At 41.5% G+C, this 23,177-nt stretch overlaps 1 protein-coding gene across 3 annotated transcripts in view; it reads right to left on the bottom strand.

Moving 5' to 3' along the window:
- Positions 1-963: 963 nt before the first annotated feature.
- The window catches only part of LOC144503898 (STE20-related kinase adapter protein alpha-like), a 31,617-nt gene continuing 9,403 nt past the window's right edge, over positions 964-23,177 (bottom strand). For 2 of the 3 annotated variants that reach the window (XM_078228947.1, XM_078228946.1), the window contains 9 exons: positions 21,527-21,623; positions 19,432-19,553; positions 17,245-17,353; positions 17,013-17,136; positions 10,962-11,133; positions 3,825-3,929; positions 3,488-3,726; positions 2,294-2,336; positions 964-1,815 (listed from right to left, as the gene is read on the bottom strand). In XM_078228947.1, the coding sequence (XP_078085073.1) occupies positions 1,666-1,815; positions 2,294-2,336; positions 3,488-3,726; positions 3,825-3,929; positions 10,962-11,133; positions 17,013-17,136; positions 17,245-17,353; positions 19,432-19,553; positions 21,527-21,623 (1,161 nt within the window). In that variant the 3' untranslated portion in view covers positions 964-1,665. The remainder of the gene's footprint in view (positions 1,816-2,293; positions 2,337-3,487; positions 3,727-3,824; positions 3,930-10,961; positions 11,134-17,012; positions 17,137-17,244; positions 17,354-19,431; positions 19,554-21,526; positions 21,624-23,177) is intronic. The other variant, XM_078228948.1, reaches the window with a different exon arrangement.

Here is a 23,177-nt window from a genome sequence, read left to right as displayed (position 1 = left end):
AGAGAGATATATATTCAGGCAACACGCAATGTCCATTCCATCAACTCACTATCAGTTTAAACACCCATTAATTCAAACCTCAATCCCTTAAACTCAATGGAGATCAAATCAAATCAAATTTATGCAACCCAACTTCAATTGACCCATTTCAACCCTGGTAAACCGGCACTGAGCCCCCCTCCAAGCCATATCTAACCTTCCTGAAATATGCCCAAAACTGCAAAGTAAAGCAGATGAGGGCTCCAGGTTCTGAATTCAGTCCTCTTGAGATAAAGGTCAACATTCCATTAGTGGTTTTGAATTATTTTTGTGCCTATAAACTTGGATGTGTAAATGAGAACTCCACAAAACTCTCTCCTCCTTCACATCTCCTAACCTCTCCCCAAGGGAATACTTGGATTTGTCTTTCTCAAATCCAAAATGAATGGCTTCACACATCTCCACACTGAAATCAGTCACCAGTTCCGTCCACTCAAGTCTGTTTGTAACTTTCTCCTCCCTTCTTATTTTGCCTCCCATCATGTTTCACATCAGTACTTTCTCTATGTCCTGCAAACAAAACTCTTCCCACCCCCAACCAAAAAATCTAGTTACCACTAATAACCAGCTGGGGTTGAAGCATTAACAAAATAAGAAATTTAAACAAAATGCACTCTTTGTGAAAGAAAGTTTGCGTCATTAACCTGGTTCCACACTGAATAACCAAAGTCTGGGTTAAGTTGAAACTCTCGCAACACATCCTATAAAGCCAAGTTTTATAATATTGTGTGTCACACATCAAGAACTGTCTGAAGGCACTGTGGTCCACTTTCATCAAACAATGCACACACTTAATCTTCAGAACCACTTTCACCAGCAGAAACACACTGCAACAATACTTTGTAAACTCTGGTGGGAGTTTAGAGGATATAAAGTCCGTCACTTTGATAGGAAAAGAGATAAATTGAGTTTTTCTTTCAATAAAATGGCAGAAATTCTTTAATTTGGTATCTCCCAATCAGGAGGGTGAACACTCCCCTAACCACGACAAGTTGATGAGAATGTCTCTTGATAAACTTGCCTGTCAGTTCCACTCCTCTCTCCATTTCCTCTTGGACCTGTAGATCCCTGCTTAGTGCTTTTTCTTCCTTCTGTACTTGGCCCCCCACCCCAATCCAATACCAAGGGGCACTGAGGAGCACAACAGGGTGGAAATTGTAGGTCCAAAACTGGGTTTAACTTTCAAGGGCACACAGAGCTCACTAATGCACCACCATAAGTGTGCTACAATATACCCAACCTTAAATGTTACAACTGTAAAGAAAATACAAATATATACTCAAAAATATATTTTATGTGCTTGTCAGCCAGTTTCAAGGCAATAATTTAATACTGAAGTACAAAATGCACCACCTGAAATAAGAAGTCCAATCTGATTGCAGGACCAATTTGGATTAAACTGTGTAAATGTCTGATCTATTTACAGCAGAGATGGAGTCTGTAATACAGGTCAACAATCCCAGGTACAAGGCAACAATGACAAATGCCCAGTGAGACAGTAGGCCACTTTCCATGCCTTCAGTCACCTTAATGGGCAATTAATCCAAGTTGTCTCTATTCAAACTCATTTTGTTTGCTTTTTTTATATAAAGAGAGGGAAAAGTTGACGGGAAAACAAAAGGAAAGTTAAAATTCCCAATCACCATCTAGTTCATGTAAGGGACTTATCGAACCATCTATCTGTGTTTGCGAGGTCTCTGCTTTGGCCTGAGAACCAGAAAGTGGCATCGCTGGTTGAAGCAGATTAATTAGAGTTTTTCTGGTCTGTTTTTTCACCTGCAGAAGAAGAGAGCGAGAGAAAAAAAAAATCAAAGTCAGTCACAGCAAGATACGGTGCAATGGTTCGGGTTTACAAAATGACCGATGCCAGTCTCCAATGCAAGATAAAATCTTCTAGATATAAACCTATTAAAAAGACACTGAATTTTACGACTGCTTCTGTTATTATAGTGCGAGAATCCAGTATGATTTACTGACATTCGCATAATCTGCATCTACCCTGCCCCCTCCTGATACATTGGGTTTTAAATCACAGCATACATTCCTCATTAGAAATGAGTTAAATTATTGCAAACGTCTAGCCAGACACTTATTTAACCACAGATTAAAACAAGTTGTACATGCTGGGAATCTAACAAAGTGATCTCCATCCTGTAATATGCATTCACATTTCTCTCTCTCTTGGGTTTCCAGGCTCCTATTGTCCATTTTCAACATTTTCCAGGCACAGAATATAACCAGAGTAAATACTCACCCGTTTGAAGAAAGGATGAGCCAACAACATGCTAGCTGACGGTCTAGAACAGAAGAGATGTTTATAATTTATTTAATCCAAATGAAGATAGTCATATCAATAGTTACAAAAAGAAACCTACACATTTAACTACATGATAACATTTTCATTTTTCTGAAAACCACAAATCAAATTTCCATTCAGTCTGAATTTCAGTTTTGTTTCAAGTCATCTGGTGTGCCATTTTAATGAAATTGCTTAATTCAATTTATTGGATAATTCCATTCCTTTTGGACATAAGCTCGGAATTACCAAGAATAGACTGTATTTTGTCAGTACTACACACCATCATTTTCTTTCAGCTCCTTAAAAAAAGAATACCTCATTGACCAAGCATTTCGATCACTTGTCTTATTATTGCCTTATATAGCTCAGTACCAAATTCTGCATGTTAACATATATATGAAGCACCTTGGGACGTTTTAGTAAAAGCTCTATACAAGGTTGGTGTCAGTTAACCAAGAGGAAAGCCTGGAAACCTGGGGCCGGATTCTCTGACTTTGCCCACGGCTGAGAATCTCTGGTCCTGCTGTTGTGAGCAGAGATTTGGCTGAGTGCCAAATTCACCGTCCTTAATGCCAGTGGTAGCAGGATATGCACGACTGGAGAATTTTGACCTGGATTCTTGTGATGAAATTCCCAATCTGTAAACGAGTTTAAGTAAAATGTTGCATTTCCTTCAAATTGTGGATGTTACTGAGAAAGCTAAATACATTAACTGATGAACATAAGAAACAGTAGCGGAAGACGACCATATGGCCTATTGTGCCTGCCCTCCCATTCAATACGATCAGGGCCGATCTTGGGAAGAAAAACCATGGGGTAACAGAAAGGTAGATTTTTTATAGCGCAGATGGTTGTTCAATGCCCATCAGTTCCTGCCAAAATTCATCAACCAATGATTTAATTAATTTACCTGACTGCAAGGGACCAGTGACATTGATTAAAGATATTTGGTGCGAGTGATACAGGAGAGCAGTAGGACTACATGAATGCAATTTTCTTTGAACCACTTGGGTGCATTTAAATCTACAACAGTTGTGCAACATGTGTTCGAAATCTTCAATCACAACTCCTGGTGCAATAACTAAGAGACTAGAAACGTCTCTGCAAAAGAGAAAGGCACTTAATCAAAGAATTATATAATTTACATACCGATTTCTAGGCTCTCTCTGCAGACAGAGCTCCACAAAGCTATGAAAGGTAGAAGAGAAAGTTTTCTTCATTGAACTCTGGGGTCGTTCCTTTGTGTTTGTCCTCATCATACTGCAGGGGTCAACACTTTCTCCAATTCCAGAATCCACTCCAGACCGGTAATTCTTCATCACCAGTTCCTTTGGAGGGAAACTGAGGTCTCCCAGACACAATGAGCCTTTCAGCTTCTGGAGCAGCATCTGAGGGAAATATTACAGCAGTAAATGGACTATCCTTTCTCTCTCAATCCCCATTATATGATAGAATGCTCAACATTAAAGATTAAGAAGAATGTCACCTGCGTAGGGCGCATATCCTGAAAGGGAACCTGGCCTCTGGCTAACTCGCACGCTGTGATCCCAAGGCTGTAGATGTCAGACTTTGCATCATATCCATGCAAGTCCTAATGTGGAAGAGAAGGCACAGTGTTTGACACTCAAGGGGAGGTAATGGGGATAGGATTTCTATACTCCAAACATGTAGAGTGTGGACACTGAAAACCAGTTGAGCACGTACCAAAATACAGCTAAAAGATGCGCTCCTTCTCATTATAGATTAGTAGGCAAGAGGCAGAATTTGACCATATCCATTAAGACTTGTATACTCTCCTCCACAATATTTAAAGCATGGCTCAGTACATGTTCTGAGGTTTGTCTCAGAGTCTCATGTATACTGGGAAGGTTTCCTTCTACTCATGAATAATTCTGGTCCAACTCAGCTGGGTAACTTCAAAACTGCTTTATTTAAACTGCAATAGCTACTAACTAAGCAACTTTTATTCTCTTACGTACAGACTCTTCCATCTGCTCTACAGGGTCTTCAGCACATGGCTCCTGATGTAATTTTTACATCATGAAACACATCACTATCTCATTACCATTATTATTAACCCATTATGCTACAGTACAGTCGCTCAAAAAACCGGCTGAGTCAGTTAGAGGTCAATAACCAGGAAGCATAGATTTAAGGTAAGAGGTAGAAGACTAAGAGACAAGTTGAGGAGAAACTATTTCACCCAGAGGGTGTGGGAATCTGGAACTCACTGCCTGAAAGGGTGGTCAAGTCAGAAACTCTTGCAACATTTCAGAAATATTTGGATATTTACTTATTGTGCCATAACCTCCAGGGTTATGAAAATAAAAAAAGTTTTTTTTGGAAAATGGGATTAGTGTAGTCAGATCTTTGTTGACTGCATGGACACAATGAGCCGAACAACCTCGGTCTGTGCTGTAAACATTTATGAATCTATGGAATGGAAACTCTGCCATCCTCCTGCTCACTTAGGCCCTGAAAAAGTGTCCTCCACCTAATGTTGAATCAGATACTTTGTTGGTAAGTAATCTGAATAACATGACTCATCTGCTTTTCTTTGATAACTGAATGAGAAAAGACTTAAAGCTAGCCTATTACAAATTAAAACAGAAAATGCTGGATAAACGCAGCGCATGTCAAACTCTGCAGGTCAATGCCTTTCAGAGGAAAACAGTAATAGCCAAATCTGTTGCACCACCGTTGGTTCTGCTGCAGAAGGGAGGGGTAAAAAGTGTGGGAATGCAATAGTTAAAGGGGATTCAATTGTAAGGGGAATAGATAGGCATTTCTGTGGCCACATGAGTCTCTAGGATGGTATGTTGCCTACCTGGTGCTAGGGTCAAGTATGTATCGGAGCAGCTGCAGGACATTCTGAAGGGGGAGGGTGAACAGCCAGTGGTCATAGAAACATAGAAAAACTACAGCACAATACAGGCCCTTCAGCCCACAAAGTTGTGCCTAACATGTCCCTACCTTGGCAATTACTAGGCTTACCTATAACCCTCTATTTTACTAAGTTCCATGTACTTATCTAAAAGTCTCTTAAAAGACCCTATCGAATCCGCCTCCACCACTGTTGCTAGTAGCCCATTCCACTCACCCACCACCCTCTGAGTGAAAAACTTACCCCTGACATCTCCTCTGTACCTACTCCCCAGCACCTTAAACCTGTGTCCTCTTGTGGCAACCATTTCAGCCCTGGGAAAAAGCCTCTGACTATCCACTCGATCAATACCTCTCAACATTTTATATACCTCCATCAGGTCACCCCTCATCCTTCATCTCTCCAAGGAGAAAAGGCCATAGTATATGTTGGTACAAATGACATAGGTTAAAAAAAGGGACAAGGTCCTAAAAGCAGAATATAGGGATGATGTGGAGGTGACGGCATTGGACTGGGTGGGCACAGTAAGAAGTCTCACAACACCAGGTTAAAGTCCAACAAGTTTATTTGGAATCACGAGCTTTCAGAGTGCTGCTCCTTCATCAGGTGCATGGAGACTCACTCACTGGGGAGGGTTTAAACTAATGCCAGAGAATCATAGAATCCTACAGTGCAGAAGGAGGCCATTCAGCGCATTGAGTCTGCACCAACCACAATCCCACCCAGGCCCTATCCCCATAACCTCATGCATTTACCCCAGCTAATCCCCCTGACACTAAGGGGCAATTTAGCATGGCCAATCCACCTTACCCCCACATCTTTGGACTCTGGGAGGAAACCAGAGCACCCGGAGGAAACCCACGCAGACACGGGGAGAATGTGCAGACTCAAGTGATCCAAGCTGGGATTGAACCAGGGTCCCTGGTGCTGTGAGGCAGCAGTGCTAACCACTGTGCTACTGTGAGGTTACAGGGATAGGGCCTAGGTGGGATTGCTGTCCGTACAGAATCGATGGGCCCAATGGCTTCCTTCTGCACTGTAGCATTTCTAATATGGCAGGGGGCTGGGAATCTTCACAAGGATTAAAAGCAGGAGGAATTAAGAAAAAGAGGAAAAGACAGTAAGGAGAATAAGTGATAGAGAAATCAAGGGCCAGAGTCAGATAGGAACAGAGTAAAAAAACAGTAGGAAATGGGAAAGAAATGTTAAAAGTGCTCACCTTAAGGTTTTGTACTTAAATGCTCGGAACATTCAAAACAAAATGGATGAATGAGTTGCACAGATAGATGTAAAGGGATATGGTATAGTTGGTATTACAAAGACATGGCTCCAAGGTGACCAAGGATGGGAACCAAACATTGAGGACTATTCTGCATTGAGGAAGGACAGATGGAAAGGAAAAGGTGATGGAGTTGCATTGTTGATCAAAGATGATATTGATATGATATCGAGGAAAGATATTAGCATAGATGATGTGGAATCTATATGGATCGAGTTAAGAAATAACAAGGGGCAAAAGGCATTGATGGGGGGTGGGGGGGGGGGGGGGGTGTTGATATACAGACCACCAAACTGTAGTGATGTTGGGAAAAGCATTAGACAGGAATTCAGAGATGCATGTGTTAAAGGAACATCTGTGAATATGGGCAACTTTAATCTGCGTATAGATTGGGAGTGTCAAATTAGTCACAGTACAATAGAGGAGGAATTTCTGGAGTGCATATGGGATGTTTTTTTGGAACAATACGTTAAGGAACCAACAAGGCAACAGGCCATCTTGGACTGGGTGTTGTGCAATGAGAAAGGATTAGTTGGCAATCTAGTTGTGAGAGAATCCTTGGGGACAAGTGACCATAATATGGTAGAATTCTTTGTCAAGGTGGATAGTGATGTAGTTGATTCTGAGACCAGGGTCCTGAATCTCAATAAAGGTACCTATGATGGTATGAGGCATGAACTGGCTCTGATAGACTGGGAAACATTACTGAAAGGAAAGAGTGGACAGGCAATGGCAGGCATTTAAAGAAATAGGTAAATTCTAGAAGTTGTTTATTCCTGTTTGGTGCAAGAGTGATAAGGGAATTATGACTAAACCATGGCTTACAAGCGAAATTAGAGATAGTATCAGATTCAAGGAAGAAGCATACAGACTGTCAAGAAAAAGCAATAGGCCTGAGGATTGGGAGCAGTTTAAAATTCAGCAAAGGAGGACCAAGGGATTGATTAAAAGGGAAAAATAGAGTAGGAAAGTAAGTTAGTGGGGAACATAAAAACTTTCATTAGGTATACAAAGAGAAAAAGATTGACAAAACTTAATGTAGGCCCCTTACAACGAGAAAATTCATAACAGGGAATAAAGAAAATGGCTGAGGTATTAAATTTATACTTTGCTCCAATCTTCACAAAGGAAGAGATGAATAATGTACCAGAAGTTCTGAGAGAAACAAGTTTTAGTGAGGAGCTGAAGGAAATCAGCATTAGCAGAGAAATGGTTTTGGGGAAATTGATGGGATTGAAGGTGGATAAATCGCCAGTTTCTGATAATCTTCATCCCAGAGTACTTAAGGAAGTGGCCCTGGAAATCATAGACCCATTGGTGGTTATTTTCCAGAATTCTTTGGACTCTGGACTGGTTCCTACAGATTGGAGGATGGCTGATGTAAACCCACTATTCAAAAGGGAGGTAGAGAAAAAACTGTAGGCCAGTGAGCCTAAAGTTAGTACTGGAGAAGTTGCTAAAGTCCATTATCAAGGATTTCATAACTCAGCATTTGGAAGGCAGTAGTATAATCAGACAAGGTCAGCATGGATTTACAAAAGGGAAATCATGCTTGGTGAATCTATTTGAATTCTTTGAGGATGTAACTAAGAGTTGACTGAGGAGAACCAGTGGATGTGGTTTATTTAGACTTTCACATGGTCTCACATAACAAACTACTATGTAAAGTTAAAGCACGTGGGATTACAGGTAATGTCTTGAGATGGTTGAAAGCAAAGAGTTGGCATAAATGGGTCATTTACTGATTGGCAGTCAGTGACTAGTGGGGTTCTGCGCTAGGACCCCAACTGTTCACATTATATATTAATGATTTGGAAGAGGGAATTGAATGTATTATCTCCAAATTTGCAAATGATACAAAATTGGGTGGGAAGGTGAGCTGTGAGGAGGATGCAGAGATGCTTCAGCATGATTTGGATAGGCTGAGTGTATGGGCATATGCATGGCAGATGCAGTATAATGTGGATAAGTATAGATTATCCACTTGTAATAGGAAGACAGATTAATACTTAAATGGATGTAAATTGAGAGAGGTGGATACTCAGCAAGACTTTGGTGTCCTTGTGCATCAGTCACTGAAAGTAAGCGTTCAGGTACAGCAGGCAGTAAAGAAGGCAAATGGTATGTTGGCCTTCATAGCAAGAGGATTTGAGTACAGGGATAGGGATGTTTTGCAGCAATTGTATAGGGTGCTGGTGAGGCCACACCTAGAGTATTGTGTACAGTTTTGATGTCCTTATTTGAGGAAGGATGTCCTTGCTATAGAGGGAGTACAGCGAAGGTTTACCAGGCTGATTCCTGGGATGCCAGGTCTGTCATATGAGGAGAGACTAAGTCAGTTAGGATTATATTTTCTGGAGTTTAGAAGAGTGAGAGGGGATCTCAGAAACTTATAAAATTTTAACAGGGTTAGACAGAGTAGATTCAGAAAGAATGTTGCCAATGTCAGAAGAGTCCAGAACTAGAGGTCATAGTTGAGCATATGGGGTAAATCTTTTAGAACTGCAGTGAGGAGAATTTCTTCACCTGGAGGGTGGTGAATGTGTGGAATGCACTACCTTAGCATGTAGTTGCGGCCAAAAGGTTGTCTGATTTCAAGAAGGGCTAAAGGGATCAAGAGATATGAGGGTGAGGGGAAGATCAGGATATTGAATTTGATGATCAGTCATGACCAAAATGAATGGCAGAGCAGGCTCGAAGGGTCGAATGGCCTACTCCTAAATGGCTTTTAGTTTCTATGTTTCTAGCAAAAACTCTAATGCCACGAAACTAGATTTCCTCGAGAATCACAACAGCAGGCGGTGAATCCTGTTTCTGAGTATACTGGCAAAGACAGGCTGAATTAACATGTTTGTATTCTTTTACGTATAGAACATTAAGAGTGATCTAATTGAGGTGCTTAAAACAATTAAAGGATTTGATAGGAAAACAGGGAACCAAATGATGGGGGAGCTGATCAAGGCAATGGGGACCTTGGCTGCTGATTGGTGAGCCAGTGAGACCCCCCCTCCACCTCATTAACTCCTTTGAGAAGAACCAACCAAATTACCAGCTAATCAGGTGAGTGAAGGGTTCTAGCTGGCCTTCCAGGTGATCAGGACTTTGGAAAGCCCTGTCCACTGAGAGGTGCCGGCCGGACGCCAGCAGTTCTTTTGTTCAGTAGGAGTGAGGAGGCAGCTGCTGCCAGAATGACACTCACTGGAGCCCACGAATCCCAGCGATTCCCACGCCAGATATAAGTGATGGTGGGAGGAGTTTTGCAGGATGGGGGTTGTTATATATTTAAGAAGTTGCATGATTGCTTTAAAAGCTGATCACATGATGTGATGGTGATGTCATTAGGGTGTTTCACAGGCTGCTGTTCAGCTTCATTTTCTGTTCTGTGCATATAACAGCCTTCCTATAAACCTGTTGCGTGTTACTTTGAATTTGTGTGTATAAACCATGTCTTTTTCTTTAAAACCCACAACTCCTAACATAGTTAAGACATTGCGGGAATCCTGCAGCAAGGCCAGGGGGTTGGCCCTCACTGGGCCACCCTCTCTTTCCAATGGCAGGTCACTTGATAAGGTACCTCTCTCCCTGGGAGACCACAAATACCCCACACAGGTTTGCTTGTTACCGTATGGTGACAGGCCCTTCTGCCATACCAACAGCAGCAAGAAGGGGCCCTTACTTGGGCTTTAATTAACCACCACCTTCTAAAGGACAACCAGAGATGGGCAATAAACGTTGGCCTCGCCAGCGACGTCCACATCCTGTAAAATGATTTTTAAAAAATTAATTGTCCACATAAGGGCTTCTTTTGGGGGCAGGGCAGGAAAGCCATAGAATCCCCACAGTGCAGAAGGAAGTCATTCGGTCCCTGTACCAATAACAATCCCACCCAGGTCCTATCCCTGTAACCCCAGAAATTAATCCTGCTAATCCTGACACTAAGGGTCAATTTAGCATAGCCAATCAACCTAACCCGCACATCTTTGGAGTACGAGGGGAAACTGGAGCACCTGGAGGAAACCCAGACATGGGAAGAACGTGCAAACTCCAGTCACCCAAGGCTGAATTGAACCCGGGTCCCTGGCGCTGTGAGGCAGCAGTGCTAACTTAAGCGAGATGGAGATGGCAAAGTGGCGGAGTCCCTTGGGGGGATACCATAAATATAACCCATGGGGTTAAGATACAAGAAAGACTGAATGTCCTACCCTCTGTTCCTATACTGTGAAATATATTAGTTCCACGGAAGCAAAAAAAGTGTTTCCATTGCATAAAACCATTAAATCTGCTTGAAACACATCACCCAAACGAACAATTCCAGACATTACACTCTGGAAGCAATACAATAAATTCACTTGCAAAATGAAGTACTCAATTAGATAAACCAGTTATTCTGCATTCACTACACAAATTTAAGTTAGTAGTTAAGAAGGCAAGTTCCAGTTATAGGCAAGCAGACAACGAACCTGCTGGAGAACTTCAGGGCTCAGCCAAGGCAAAACAGAAGCACTGTACTCTGGGAAATCATACACAAGCTTTAATCTTTGTCCATCTGTGACCATATTGCAGAGGCCATGCAGACCAGTGAGATAAATGTGCCCTTCCCCAGATATAAGAATGTGCCTGGGTCTAACACATCTGTTGAAGAAAAAGAAAAAAAGCTTCAGAAACTGATGTAAGAACATAAGAACAAGGAGCAGGAGTAGGCCATCTGGCCCCTCGAGCCTGCTCTGCCATTCAATAAGATCATGGCTGATCTTTTCGTGGACTCAGTTCCACTTACCTGCCCACTCACCATAACCCTTAATTCCTTACCTCTGGACCAGTCTCTTTGCACTTTTCAGCAAACAGCTGTCTGCACCAACTGTTCAAATTTTACTTGAGAGATTCACTTTATTGACACAAGCCAAAAGAAAATTACACAAACGTAGTCAAAGTAGAAGAAACTATTTCATGGATTTTGGGTGCCAATGGCAAAGCCAACACGGAGATGGCAGGGCAGATGATATGCTGCAATGGCAGGATGTGGGCGCTTCTGGTTACCAGTGTGATATCTGCAGCAAGTATTTGCGGCTGCAGGAGCTTTGGCTCAGAGTTATTAAGCTGGAGGCAACACTGCAACACACCAGGGAAGGGAAAAGTTAACTGAATACTTTATTCCAGGAGGCAGTCACATCCATTAGGAAAAGGTCTTCTGATTTTATCACGGACAGGAGGGTGTGAATGCCAATGAGATAGGTACAGGGGACCCAGAGGGCAGGAGTCCCAACCCAGCTTGTTTTGATGAGAGTGGGGGCTGCAGGATAGATGAGCTAACTGGCCATGGCACCCTGGTACAGCCACATGGTAGGGTGGAGCATAAAGGAAGAATAAAATGGGATCTTGTCAGAAAGACACAGGGATAATCATGGGAGATTTTAACTGATATAGACTGGAAAAGTCAGATGGACAAAGCTGGCCTAGATAAGGAGTTCATAGAATATTTCTGGGATAGTTTCTTTGGACAGCATGTTTTGGAGCCAACCAGAGAGTAGGCTATACTGGACCTGTTATTGTGCAACAAGGTGGGATTAATTAATGATCTAACAGTGAAAGCACCCTTCGGTAGAAGCGACCATAATATGACTGAATTTTACATTCAGTTTGAGGGAGAGGGGAATGGATCCGCAACGGTCTTTAAGGGCAATTACGAAGACATGAAAGCAGAGTTAGCTAAAGCGAATTGGCAAATTAGGTTAAGGGATAGGTCAATAGAGATGCAGTGGCAAACATTGAAGAGGACATTTCAGAATACACAGAATAGATACATTTCAATGAGCCAGAAAAAGACAAATGGAGAGACAAACCATCCTTGGTTAACTAGAAGGGTTAAAGATAGTATCAAACTTAAAGAAAAAGCATATAATTGTGCAAAGATAGATGGAACATTAGAAGACTGAAGAGAATATAAAGGAACAACAAAGGATAACTAAAAGATTAATTAAAAATTATAGTCCGGAAAAGCTAATCAGAAATATATAAACAGGGAGTAAGCATTCCTCAAAATATTCAAAAAGGAAATGAGTTAACAAAATGAGCCTGGAGAATTGATAATGGAAAATAAGGAGATAGAAGATGAATTAAACAGGTGCTTTGCATCAGTCTTCACTACAAAAGATACAAGTCGCATCCCAGGTGCAGCAATAGATCAGAAAGTGGAAAGGAGGGGGGCAACTTAGGAAAATTACAATCACCAGAGAAGTGGTATTGAATAAATTGTTGGAGCTGACAAGTGCCCAGGTTCTCATAGAATCCCTACAGTGCTGAGGGAGGCCATTTGGCCCATCGAGCCTGCACGACAATAATCCCACCCAACCCCTATCCCCGTAACCCCAAGTATTTACCATGCTAATTCCCCTAACCAACACATGTTCAGACACTAAGGGGCAATTTAGCATGGCCAATCAACCTAACCTGCACATCTTTGGACTGTGGGAGGAAACCAGAGCACTCGGAGAAAGCCCACACAGACATGGGGAGAATGTGCAAACTCCACACAGTGACCCAAGGCCAGAATTGAACCTGGGTCCCTGATGCTGTGAGGCAGCAATATTAACCACTGTGCCACCGTACCAGACTTCATCCCAGTGTCTGTGGCTAATGAGATAGACAATGCATTGGTTTTCATTTTCCAAAATTCCCTGGATTCAGGGAATGCCTCATTCGATTGGAAGATGGCAAATGTAATCCATTATTCAAAAAGGGAGGGTGACACAGAGTGGGAAACAGGCCAGTTAACTTAATGTCTGTCATAGGGAAAATGTAGAAGTTATTATTCAAGAAATTCTAGCAGGATAAGGCAATCGGGCAGAGTCAACATGGTTTTGTGGAAGGGAACTCATGTTTAACCAACCTTTTGGAGTTATTAGGTTAAGGGATAGGTCAATAGAGATACAGTGGCAAACATTCAAGGGGACATTTCAGAATACACAGAATAGATACATTTCAATGAGCCAGAAAAAGACACCACTGTGGAAGTAACGTGCTGTGGATAATGGGGAACCAGTGGATGGACTGTACTTAAGATTTTCAACAGATATTTGACAAAGTGCCACATCAAAGGTCATTGCAGAAAAGAAAAACTCATGGTACAGGGGATAAAGATTGACTGGCTAACAAGAAGCAGAGAGTAGGCATAAATGGGTCTTTCTCAGGTTGGCAAAAGGTCACGTGTGGTGTGCCACAGGGGTCAGTGCTAGGACCACAAATGTTTACAATTTATATAGATGACTTGGATGAAGGGATGGTTGCCAAATTTGCTGAAAGCACAAAGATAGGTGGGAAAGTAAGTTGTGTTGAACTAATTTTCTGGATTTTTTTAAACAGAGTCAATGAGGGTAATAGTGTTGATGTGGTGTACATGCACTTTCAGAAGGGAAACAATACAGTGCCACACAACAGACTTGTGAGAAAAGTTATAGTTGATGGAATAAAAGGGACAGTAGCAACTCAGATACAAAAACTGACTGAATAATAGAGAGCAATGGTCAATGGATATTTTTCAGGCTGTAGGAAGATTTGTAATGGTGTTCCCCAGATGTCATGGAGGGGACAATTTCAAAGTTCGAGGGTGACACAAAATTTGGAAGTACTGTAAACTGTGAAGAGGACAGTGTAGAACTTCAAAAGAACATAGACAAGTTGGTGGAGTGAGCAGATAGGCGGCAGATAAGTTCAAAGCATATAAATATGAGGTGATGCATTTTGGTAAGAAGAACATGGAGAGACAAAATAAAATAAGGTGTAAAATTCTTAAGGGGTGCAGGAGCTCAGAGACCTGGGTGCATAGATCATTGAAGGTAACAGGACAGATGGAGAGAGCAGTTAATAAAGCATACAGTATACGGGGCTTTATTAATAGGGGTATAGAGTACAAGAGCAAGTAGGTTATGCTGAACTTATACAAGACGCTGACTAGACCTTAGCTGGAATATTATGTACGGTTCTAGGCACCACACTATAATAAGGAACTATGATTCTGTTATGGGTGGGTTGTCTTGGGGCAGAATCTCGAACTAGGAATAAATTTAAAAATAAGGCGCCATCCATTTAAAATAGAGGTGAGGCAAAATCTTCTCTCTCATCAAGGGTAGAGTGTCTTTGGAACTGTCTTCCTGAAATGGCGGTGGAAGTAGAGCCTTTGAATATTTTTAAGTCAGAGGTAGATAGATTCACGGTAAACAAGGGGTGCCAGGTTATTGGGTGCAGGCGGAATGCAGATTTGAAGTTACTATCAGTTCAGTCATAATATTGTTGAATGGCGAAGCAGGCTATATGGCCTATTCCTGCACCTTGTTCCTATGTATATATGATTGTTGTTCAATCCTAATTGTCCTTGAAAAGGTGGTACTGCAGTTCATGTGGTGTAGGTTCACCCACAGTGCTGTCAGGGAGAGAGTTGCAGGATTTTTGACCCACCAACAGTGAAGGAGAGGTGATATAGTTCCAAATCAGTATGGTGAGTAGAAGGAGAACATGCAGACGGGTACATTCCCATACATTTATTACTCTTGTCCTTTCAGGTGGTAGAGGTGGTGGGTTTGGAAAGTGCTGTCGAAAGAGCCTTGGCAGGTTGCTGCAGTGCATCTTATATCTGGTGCACACTGCTGCCACCATGCATCAATAGTGCAGGGAGTGTATGTTCAAGTTAGTGGATGGGGTGCCGATCAAGCAAACTACTTTGTTCTGGATAGTGTCAAGCTTAAGTGCTGGAGACACTCTCATGCAGGCAAATGGAGAGAATTCCATCACATTCCTGGCTTGTGCTTCGTGGAAGGTGGTCAAACTTCTGGAGTTAGGATGCGAGTTACTCAGCACAGAATTCTCGGTCTTTGACCTGCTCTTGTAGCCACAGCATTTATATGGCTGGTCCAATTACATTTCTGCTCAATTGTAAGCCATGTGGTTGATGGGGAGGGATTCACTGATGGCAATACCACTGATTGTCTAAGGGAGATAGTTAGGTTCTCTTTTTTGGGGATGGTTACTGCCTGGCACTTGCGCAATGTGAACGTTACTTGCCACTTCTCATCCCAAACCTGAATGTTGTCCAGGCCTTGCTGCTGAGGGATTGGAATAATCTTGACCGGTACTGAACATGGTGTAATCTGTCCTCCAGGGTTTTTTTGTACAAAATACTAATGCTATTTTCATTTAACTTGAATTTGGGCTGTTTCATTCATCATTTAGGTTTGAAGTGTTTTTTCGAATTATCTAGATTTAAAACAGTATTGGCATTGTGTATTTATTAAATGGGCTAGCAGCTGTCTTAAAACAATAGAGGAATACAGTGTGAACATTATAAACTGATTGGATAACAATAGCTAAGAAGGCATTCAAACTCTTAAGAAAAGTTGTTCTTTCAACATTGGGGTGGAAGTGCAGTATTAGAACAATAAAAATATTTGACTGAGTCACCACAGACAGCAAGGTTAGATCTGTCTTAATGAACAGGCAAGGAAACACACTAAGCAACTACAAAAAAAACACAAGCAATTTTTGTCTTTACACAAGACATAATAATAATCTAATAATTGTTCAAAAGCAGAAAGACAATAGAGTTTACAGGTGTGACATTACCAAAATACAGGAATGCATACTAACAGACACTGCAATATTTGGATGATGGGAGAGGAGCAATGCCTATACTGCTGGAGAAAATTAAAAACTCATTCTGTCTCTGGATTAACAATTTGGCTTTAATAGGAGAATTGCAGATATCACTCTCCCAATCCATGAACTCACCACTCCTGAACTCTGTTACCTCCTCTAGTCCTACAATCCATGGAGAACTTTGCACTCTTCCCATCTGGTTTCTTGCATATCCCAGTATTACCATTCCACCATTGGTAGATGTGCCTTCAACTTCCTAGGCTCCAAGCTTCACAACACACTTTCTACATCTCTTTGCTTCTCAAGACAGTCCTGAAAATCTCATGCTTTGACCAACACTTGGTCACCTGTCCTAGTATCATCATATGTGCCTGGGTATCACATTCTGTCCAATAACACTCCTGCAAACTACCTTAAACTGTTTTACTTTATAAAGTTGCTATACAAATGAAAACAGTTGAATGAGCAATATAAAAGCCTCTCACTACACCTTTTAGGAGATATCAGGCACTTCTGGCTATTTGTGTCATTCTCTATGGGCTTTGCTTTACAACATTTATCGTATTTTTATAAGAGGTGGAAGTGGAGAACCACTGAAGCATTGGAATCTCCCCTCAGGGCTATTCACATGTCTGCCTCCAAAGTGTCAAAGCAGTATCATGACACAGCTAGTTCAGCCTCACTTATATGAACATGCTTGACATTAAAGACCATCATGAGGTTAGACCTTTTCCAAAACATGCTTGCATAAAAGCATTAAAAACGTGACAGTGATGATAGCAATGGGAAAGGTTTAAAACATATGGTGTGGCACTGGGCAGAAAGTTCATGCCAAAAAACTGACTAGCTATAAAATCTAAATTTACCTGTGAATGCATCCCATTCGATGAATATAATCCAGTGCCTTCAAGACTCCGTAAAAAATGTGCGCAATGAGACTTTCACTCATGCCTTGAGTAAAATACAGCTTTAACAGGCTGCTGGCAGAACCTGTAAGGCCAGAAAGGTAAGCTCAGGACATGTATGCTTATCGATTAAATGTGGCTTTTTAACTACAGGATGCAGAGCGCGTGGCTCTCTGTCCCAATGTTACCTTACCATAAGCTGTGAATGCCATAGTGACCCATAGCTCGCTGCCCTGTGCAAAAGCAGCTGTGTGTGGCAGGATGTTTGGGTGCCGGAGAAATTGCCAGACAAGAAGCTCATTCTGAAAGGAAAGTATAAATTCTCTAAAGCGTGGCACTGTTTTAAAGTCGGGCACTATGGCCGTGGTCAGCGAAACATGTATATTGCACATTTTCCTGCATATGGGAAACAAACTACATTCTTCCTTCAACATATCAGCAGCAATAGCTTTTCTTTAGCTGCTCTATTATAAAACTTACAGATCTCTGGCTTGGTACAAATCGTGGCTCCCATAATGTCATGCTCCACATCGCGTCAAATGCATTCATTTATTGAGAAATTTGGTTGATAACTGCATTTACCAGTTTATAGCCCAGGCAGCAATTAGTGTGCTACGAGTGGCTTCAAGACTCCTTTACATGGGAAAAGCAGGGGAAAGATAGTCAGTTTTCACACCCTGATCAGTATCCAGTGACTGCCTATTGGAAACTGTACGTGTTTGTATATGGGCATCAGATAAGAACACCAAGTAAGGGCACAGCGTATGCTCCAAGGTCAAATAAATCACCAACATTCATATGTAACACTCAGCAAAGTATCAGTGGAGGTCAATTATTTAGTGAACAATTGAATGTTGAAATGGGGGTTCAAGGATTTGGATGGATGAAATAAGACAGGGGCAGAGGGGAAACAAATGGTGCTCATCATTGGTAACTATCTTCCCATTTAAAGTTTTGTACTCAAATGATAGCAACAATGATTGCCATTTATTTTGGGTTGTTTCGATTGGAGGGTTGAGGTTGTTCTCCTTGGAACAAAGGATTTTGAAGGGAGATTTGATAGAGGTGTATAAGATTATGGCAGGCTCAGATAGAGTGGGCAAAGATAAGCTACTCCCACTAGCCGATAGTATAAAAGATTAGGAGAGATTGATTTAAAGTCCTATGCGAGAGAGACAGGGGGCACGCAGGAAAGAACATCTTTATGCAGTGGATGATGATGAATTGGAACTCGCTGCCTGCAAAGGTGATTAAAGTGGAGAAGATGAATGATTTCAAAAAAAGTTGGATGGGCACTTGCATGGCTATAGTTCTACAGAGCGCCATCAGGGACCAGAGGGCCTTTTTCTGTGCCATGATGGCTCTATGTTGCAAAGGCTCACAAGCTTCAAGGAAGATGGAGCAGGGGGACAGTTCAGAGATGAACAACACAGAAATTGGCTGTGTGGTTGAAAGCAAGGAACACTGGCTCTGACGAAGGATCATCCAGACTCGAAGCGTTGGCTCTATTCTCTATTCAAAGATGCTGTCAGATCTGCTGAGATTTTTTAGCATTTTTCTGTTTTTGTTTCAGATTCCAGCATCCACAGTATTTTTGCTTTTATTTTATTGAAAAATACTGTAGTCTGCACTAAAATAGCAATGGACTGGTCAGGTGGGTAGAAAAGTAACAAATCGAATTCGACCCAGAGAAGTGTGAGGCAATGCATTTGGAGAGGTCAAACAAAGCAAAGGATTACACAATGAATGGGAGGATACCAAGAGAAGAAATAGTAGTGAATTTCCATGGATTCCTAAAGTTTTTAAAAATTCATTCATGGGATGTGGGTGTCGCTAGCTGGGCCAGCATTTATTGCCCATTCCAGAGGGCATTTAAGAGTCAATCACATTGCTGTTTTTGTTATTGAAGCTAAATAGAGATTTGATTCAGATGTACAAAATTGTGAAGGCCTGGATAGAGTGGATGGGAAGGGACTATTTACCTTAGCAGAGAGTCAGTGACTAGGGGACATAGAGTTAAAGTGATTCAGTATAAAGGTTAAAGGAGAGATGAGGAAAATGTTTTTCACCCAGAAGGTGGCAAGGATCTGAAACTCGCGACCTGAAAGGATGGTGGAGGCAAAAATCCTCAATTTCAGTTAAAAGATGTCCAAATATGTACCTCAAGTGCCATAACCTGCAGAGCTGGAAAGTGGGATTAGGCCGAGTGGTTTGTTTTTGGACTCACACAAACACGATGGACCAAGTGGACTCTTTCTTGGACTCTATACATGCTAGGGTACTTACTTAATAAAGTAACCATTTGCTAAGTTTTTAAAAATATGAGCTCAATTAACCAATAAAAAAGTACTCTTTTTCTTAGCATTTCTACTGTACTGACCTGTAGGGAGGCCAGGTTTTCTTCAGAACAGGTGTCCATGTTAGTGCGTTTCACAACCACCATTTTACCTGATGGGATGTGTTTGGCCAGATTTACCGTGGTTAGATTACAAAAACTCTTTCCTAACACACAAAATAAATAAAAATATCAAGATGCAATAATCAAACTCTTAGTTTCCACTCCCGTAGCTAAAACAGAGGCAAAACACTCTGCATGGACAGGAAACAATATTGATAATATAATTCCAAGGGTTAAGCTAATGGACATTTGTCCATTAAAAAGTAGTCAAGATCAAATATTAAAATGAAAGCAACTGGAACACCATGTGCTAATACTCACTGTAGGAGCACCTACTGTTAAGGCATTGTGATTCACTTACTTATGTCACATGATAAGAGGCCTTTGGTTTGGTTCCTCAACCCAGACTAGTATTCCCAAAACAATCAGGTTAACAGTCCAGTGGAGTACTGAGAGTGTGTGTTGCACTGTCAGTAATGTCACCCTCTGAAGGACTTTAAATCAAGACCTCGTTCAAAGAAAAGCTAGGGAGTTCTCACCGGTATTCTGGTCAGTATTAACCCATCAACATCAATAAAAGCAACTGATCTCATAGAATCAAAGAACTCCTACAGTGCAGAAGGAGGCCATTCGCCCATCGTGTCTGCACCGACAACAATCCCACCCAGGCCCTATTTCCATAACCCTGCATACTTAACCTGTTATTTCCCCTGAGACGAAGGAGCAATTTAGCCTGGCCAATAAATTTAACCTGTACATCTTCAGAGTGTGGGAGGAAACTGGAGCACCTGGAGGAAACCCACACAGTCACCCAAGGCCAGAATTGAACCTGGGTCCCTGGCGCTGTGAGGCAGCAGTGCTAACCACTGTGCCACCATGTCTGATCATTACCTTTTTGGTTTTTCTGGAATACTGCTGCATACAAATTAGCTGCTACATTTCTTGCATTACAACAGTGACTACACTTTATAAACCAAATTCCATTGGCTGTAAAGTACTTGCGATGTTTGGGAGGTTGTGAAAGGTGCTATATAAATACACAGTCTTTCTTCTTTATAGATTCCTGTAGCTGGCCTGTTGATCCTTACTAACACAAAAGCCGAACTGCTGCTATAACCATAACACACAATGCATGCCTTACACATCTTACTCTGCACAGTGCCTCTTTAGACATCTACAATCTTTTCAGCAAGATCTTACATTTTCTAAAGTAAAGTTTGTTTATTAGTCACAAGTAAGGCTTACGTTAACATTGCAATGAAGTTACTGTGAAATTCCCCTACTTGCCCACACTCCAGCGCCTGTTCGGGTCAATGCACCAAACCAGCACATCTTTCAGACTGTGGGAGGAAACCGGAGCACCCGGGGAAACCCACGCACAGACAGTGACCCAAGCCGGGAATCTTAGCCTGGTTTCACTGCCTGTTTCAGTACATTTGAAAGGTCACATGGTGCTACTCATGCAGGAGAGATGAAAAGAGCTATCCAAATGCAAATTATTTGTTCAATAGAGAAAGACAGATTGGATGCGCCTCAGATTCCTTGAGCTAGGAAGAAATTCAGGCACACTTTCCACTTCTCATCAATATCATTATAAGCTCTGCTGTAAACTGTGTGCATCCATTAACAGGATTAGATTGATGGTAATGCTGTTGTTCATAGTCAACAAGCCTGCCCACATATTCACTTTCGACTCACCTGAAAAATGCTTAGTGAACCAGATACAAAGGGTTATTGCTTCCAACAAAATTGCACTTCTGTGCTTTGAGAAGGAAGTGGAAATTGATATTCTGTGTTTAGATAAGATTTATTATACTCAGTGTGAATATGTGGAATTCTTACCCACAAATCGTACTGAATCCATAAATTATGTCTAAAGGGAACTGCTTTAAAAAAAAAAGAGAAACATTAAAAGGTTTGGATTTGGACAAAAGTAAGATTTGATTAGTTACCCTGAAGCAAAATAAACTAGCACAGATTAAGTGGGCCAAATGGTCTGTTTCTATGATATAACATTTAATGATTCAAGATTCAACCACTATGTGGTGTCAGAAGCAAATTTACAAAGTATTTTTACCTAGTTCTGATAACAGCTCATAGTGACTGGCACTGGTAGCGTACATCATGTTAGCATCTCGCAGAGGGTTCTTTGAATGCACTGAAACCTCATCGCTCTGTGGAGAAAAACATATATTACTGCTGAGTATGTGTTTGGGATTGGAAGGAGAACAACAGTGCTGCGAGTTAAATGTTATTCTTATATGCATTGCATCCATAGTGTTAAACACTTCCAGGTAAGCTTTGGTATCAGGCAGATGAAAGGGAACAAGGATGAAAAGTTTAACTTGCACAATAATCATGGAATTAAGTAAATATGTGAATTGTACAGTATTTAAGATACTTACAGCTGAATTTTCCTAGTCCACTGTGGGCTGGTTAGGAGGCAGGACCAGAAGCAAAGTTGGAAAATAACTCTTCAGTTGGCTATCCAATATGTTTCTATCTCCAAGTGTACCCACTAAGCCAACTGGGGAACATGATGATGCCACTGGAATGCCCCCCAGCAGCCTGGCATTCTCCTGCCAACCTCAGCAGCACCCACTTCTTGCAGTGGGTTGCCCACCAAACATCAGTGCATCTACCTTTTGAGCCTTCCAGTTCCATGGTCTATCCTGTCCTTAAATCAGACAAGGTTCCTATAGGTGACTTCTTAATTGGCTGCCAAAGGAAGATTGCGACTGACATCCCACCTCAGGTACTTCCAGCTTCCTGATCTGCAACTGATGTTGCCATCAGGATCATGACCCAACCAGGACAATCCAATCGTTAATCACTTACAAAAACCTGCCGCATTCTTAAATCCAGTAATTTCCTTACACATCATAGCAACACAGACATAGGAGAAGGCCATTTAGCTCCTCAAGGTTGCCCCATCAATGAGATGTTAGCTGATTTGGGACCCAACTCATCCCATATCCCTTGGCTAACAAAGTTAGCACAGTTTTAAATATTAATTGATCTAGCTTCAATTGCCTTTTGTGGAAGCGAGTTCCAAACTTCTATCACCCTTGGTGTGAAGAAATGTTTCCTAATTTCACTCCTGAAAGGGTTTGGCTCTAATTTTTAGGTGATATTTCCCTAGTCTTGGACTCTCCAACTACTGAAAATTATTTTTCTCAATCTACCTTCTCTGTCCCCATTAATACCTTTAAAACTTTCCCTCCAAGGTCGATATATCTTTCTTAAGATCTGGTAGCAGAATCATTCACAATACTCTAGCTGTAATGTAAACAACCTGAGGACACACCACCCAGGACATCTCTTCAGCACTGTTTGGATACTGCCATTATCCCTACTCAGTCTCCAGTCACTCAGCCAATTTCCTCACCAGATCAATCATTTGCCTTCTATTCTATGAACTTCAACCTTTCCTCTTAAGAAGGACTTCAAAAGTCATTTGGAAGTCTATATAAATAACATCCATAGATATTCCCCAATCCACTACTTTGATCACCTCTAAAAAAAAATACAATTTGTCAAATTCAAGGTGGTTCTCCCTGATCAGCTAAAAATTTTCAAGGGCTTTCAAATTTTCTTTATCTATCCAAGGATTAGTTTCCATCTATGTCCAAAAGGAGGATAACCTGTTCCATAATGTTGCGCATGACAAAGAATGTGATTTTTCTCATACGGCACAGCATTCCTCTGCCTGTGTGTCTTTCTCAGAA

This window comes from Mustelus asterias, chromosome 14, assembly GCF_964213995.1.
Source record: "Mustelus asterias chromosome 14, sMusAst1.hap1.1, whole genome shotgun sequence".
In the NCBI taxonomy this organism is placed as follows: domain Eukaryota; kingdom Metazoa; phylum Chordata; class Chondrichthyes; order Carcharhiniformes; family Triakidae; genus Mustelus; species Mustelus asterias.
Note: the sequence above shows the minus strand (reverse complement) of the source record. Positions and strands in the feature narration are given on the sequence as shown.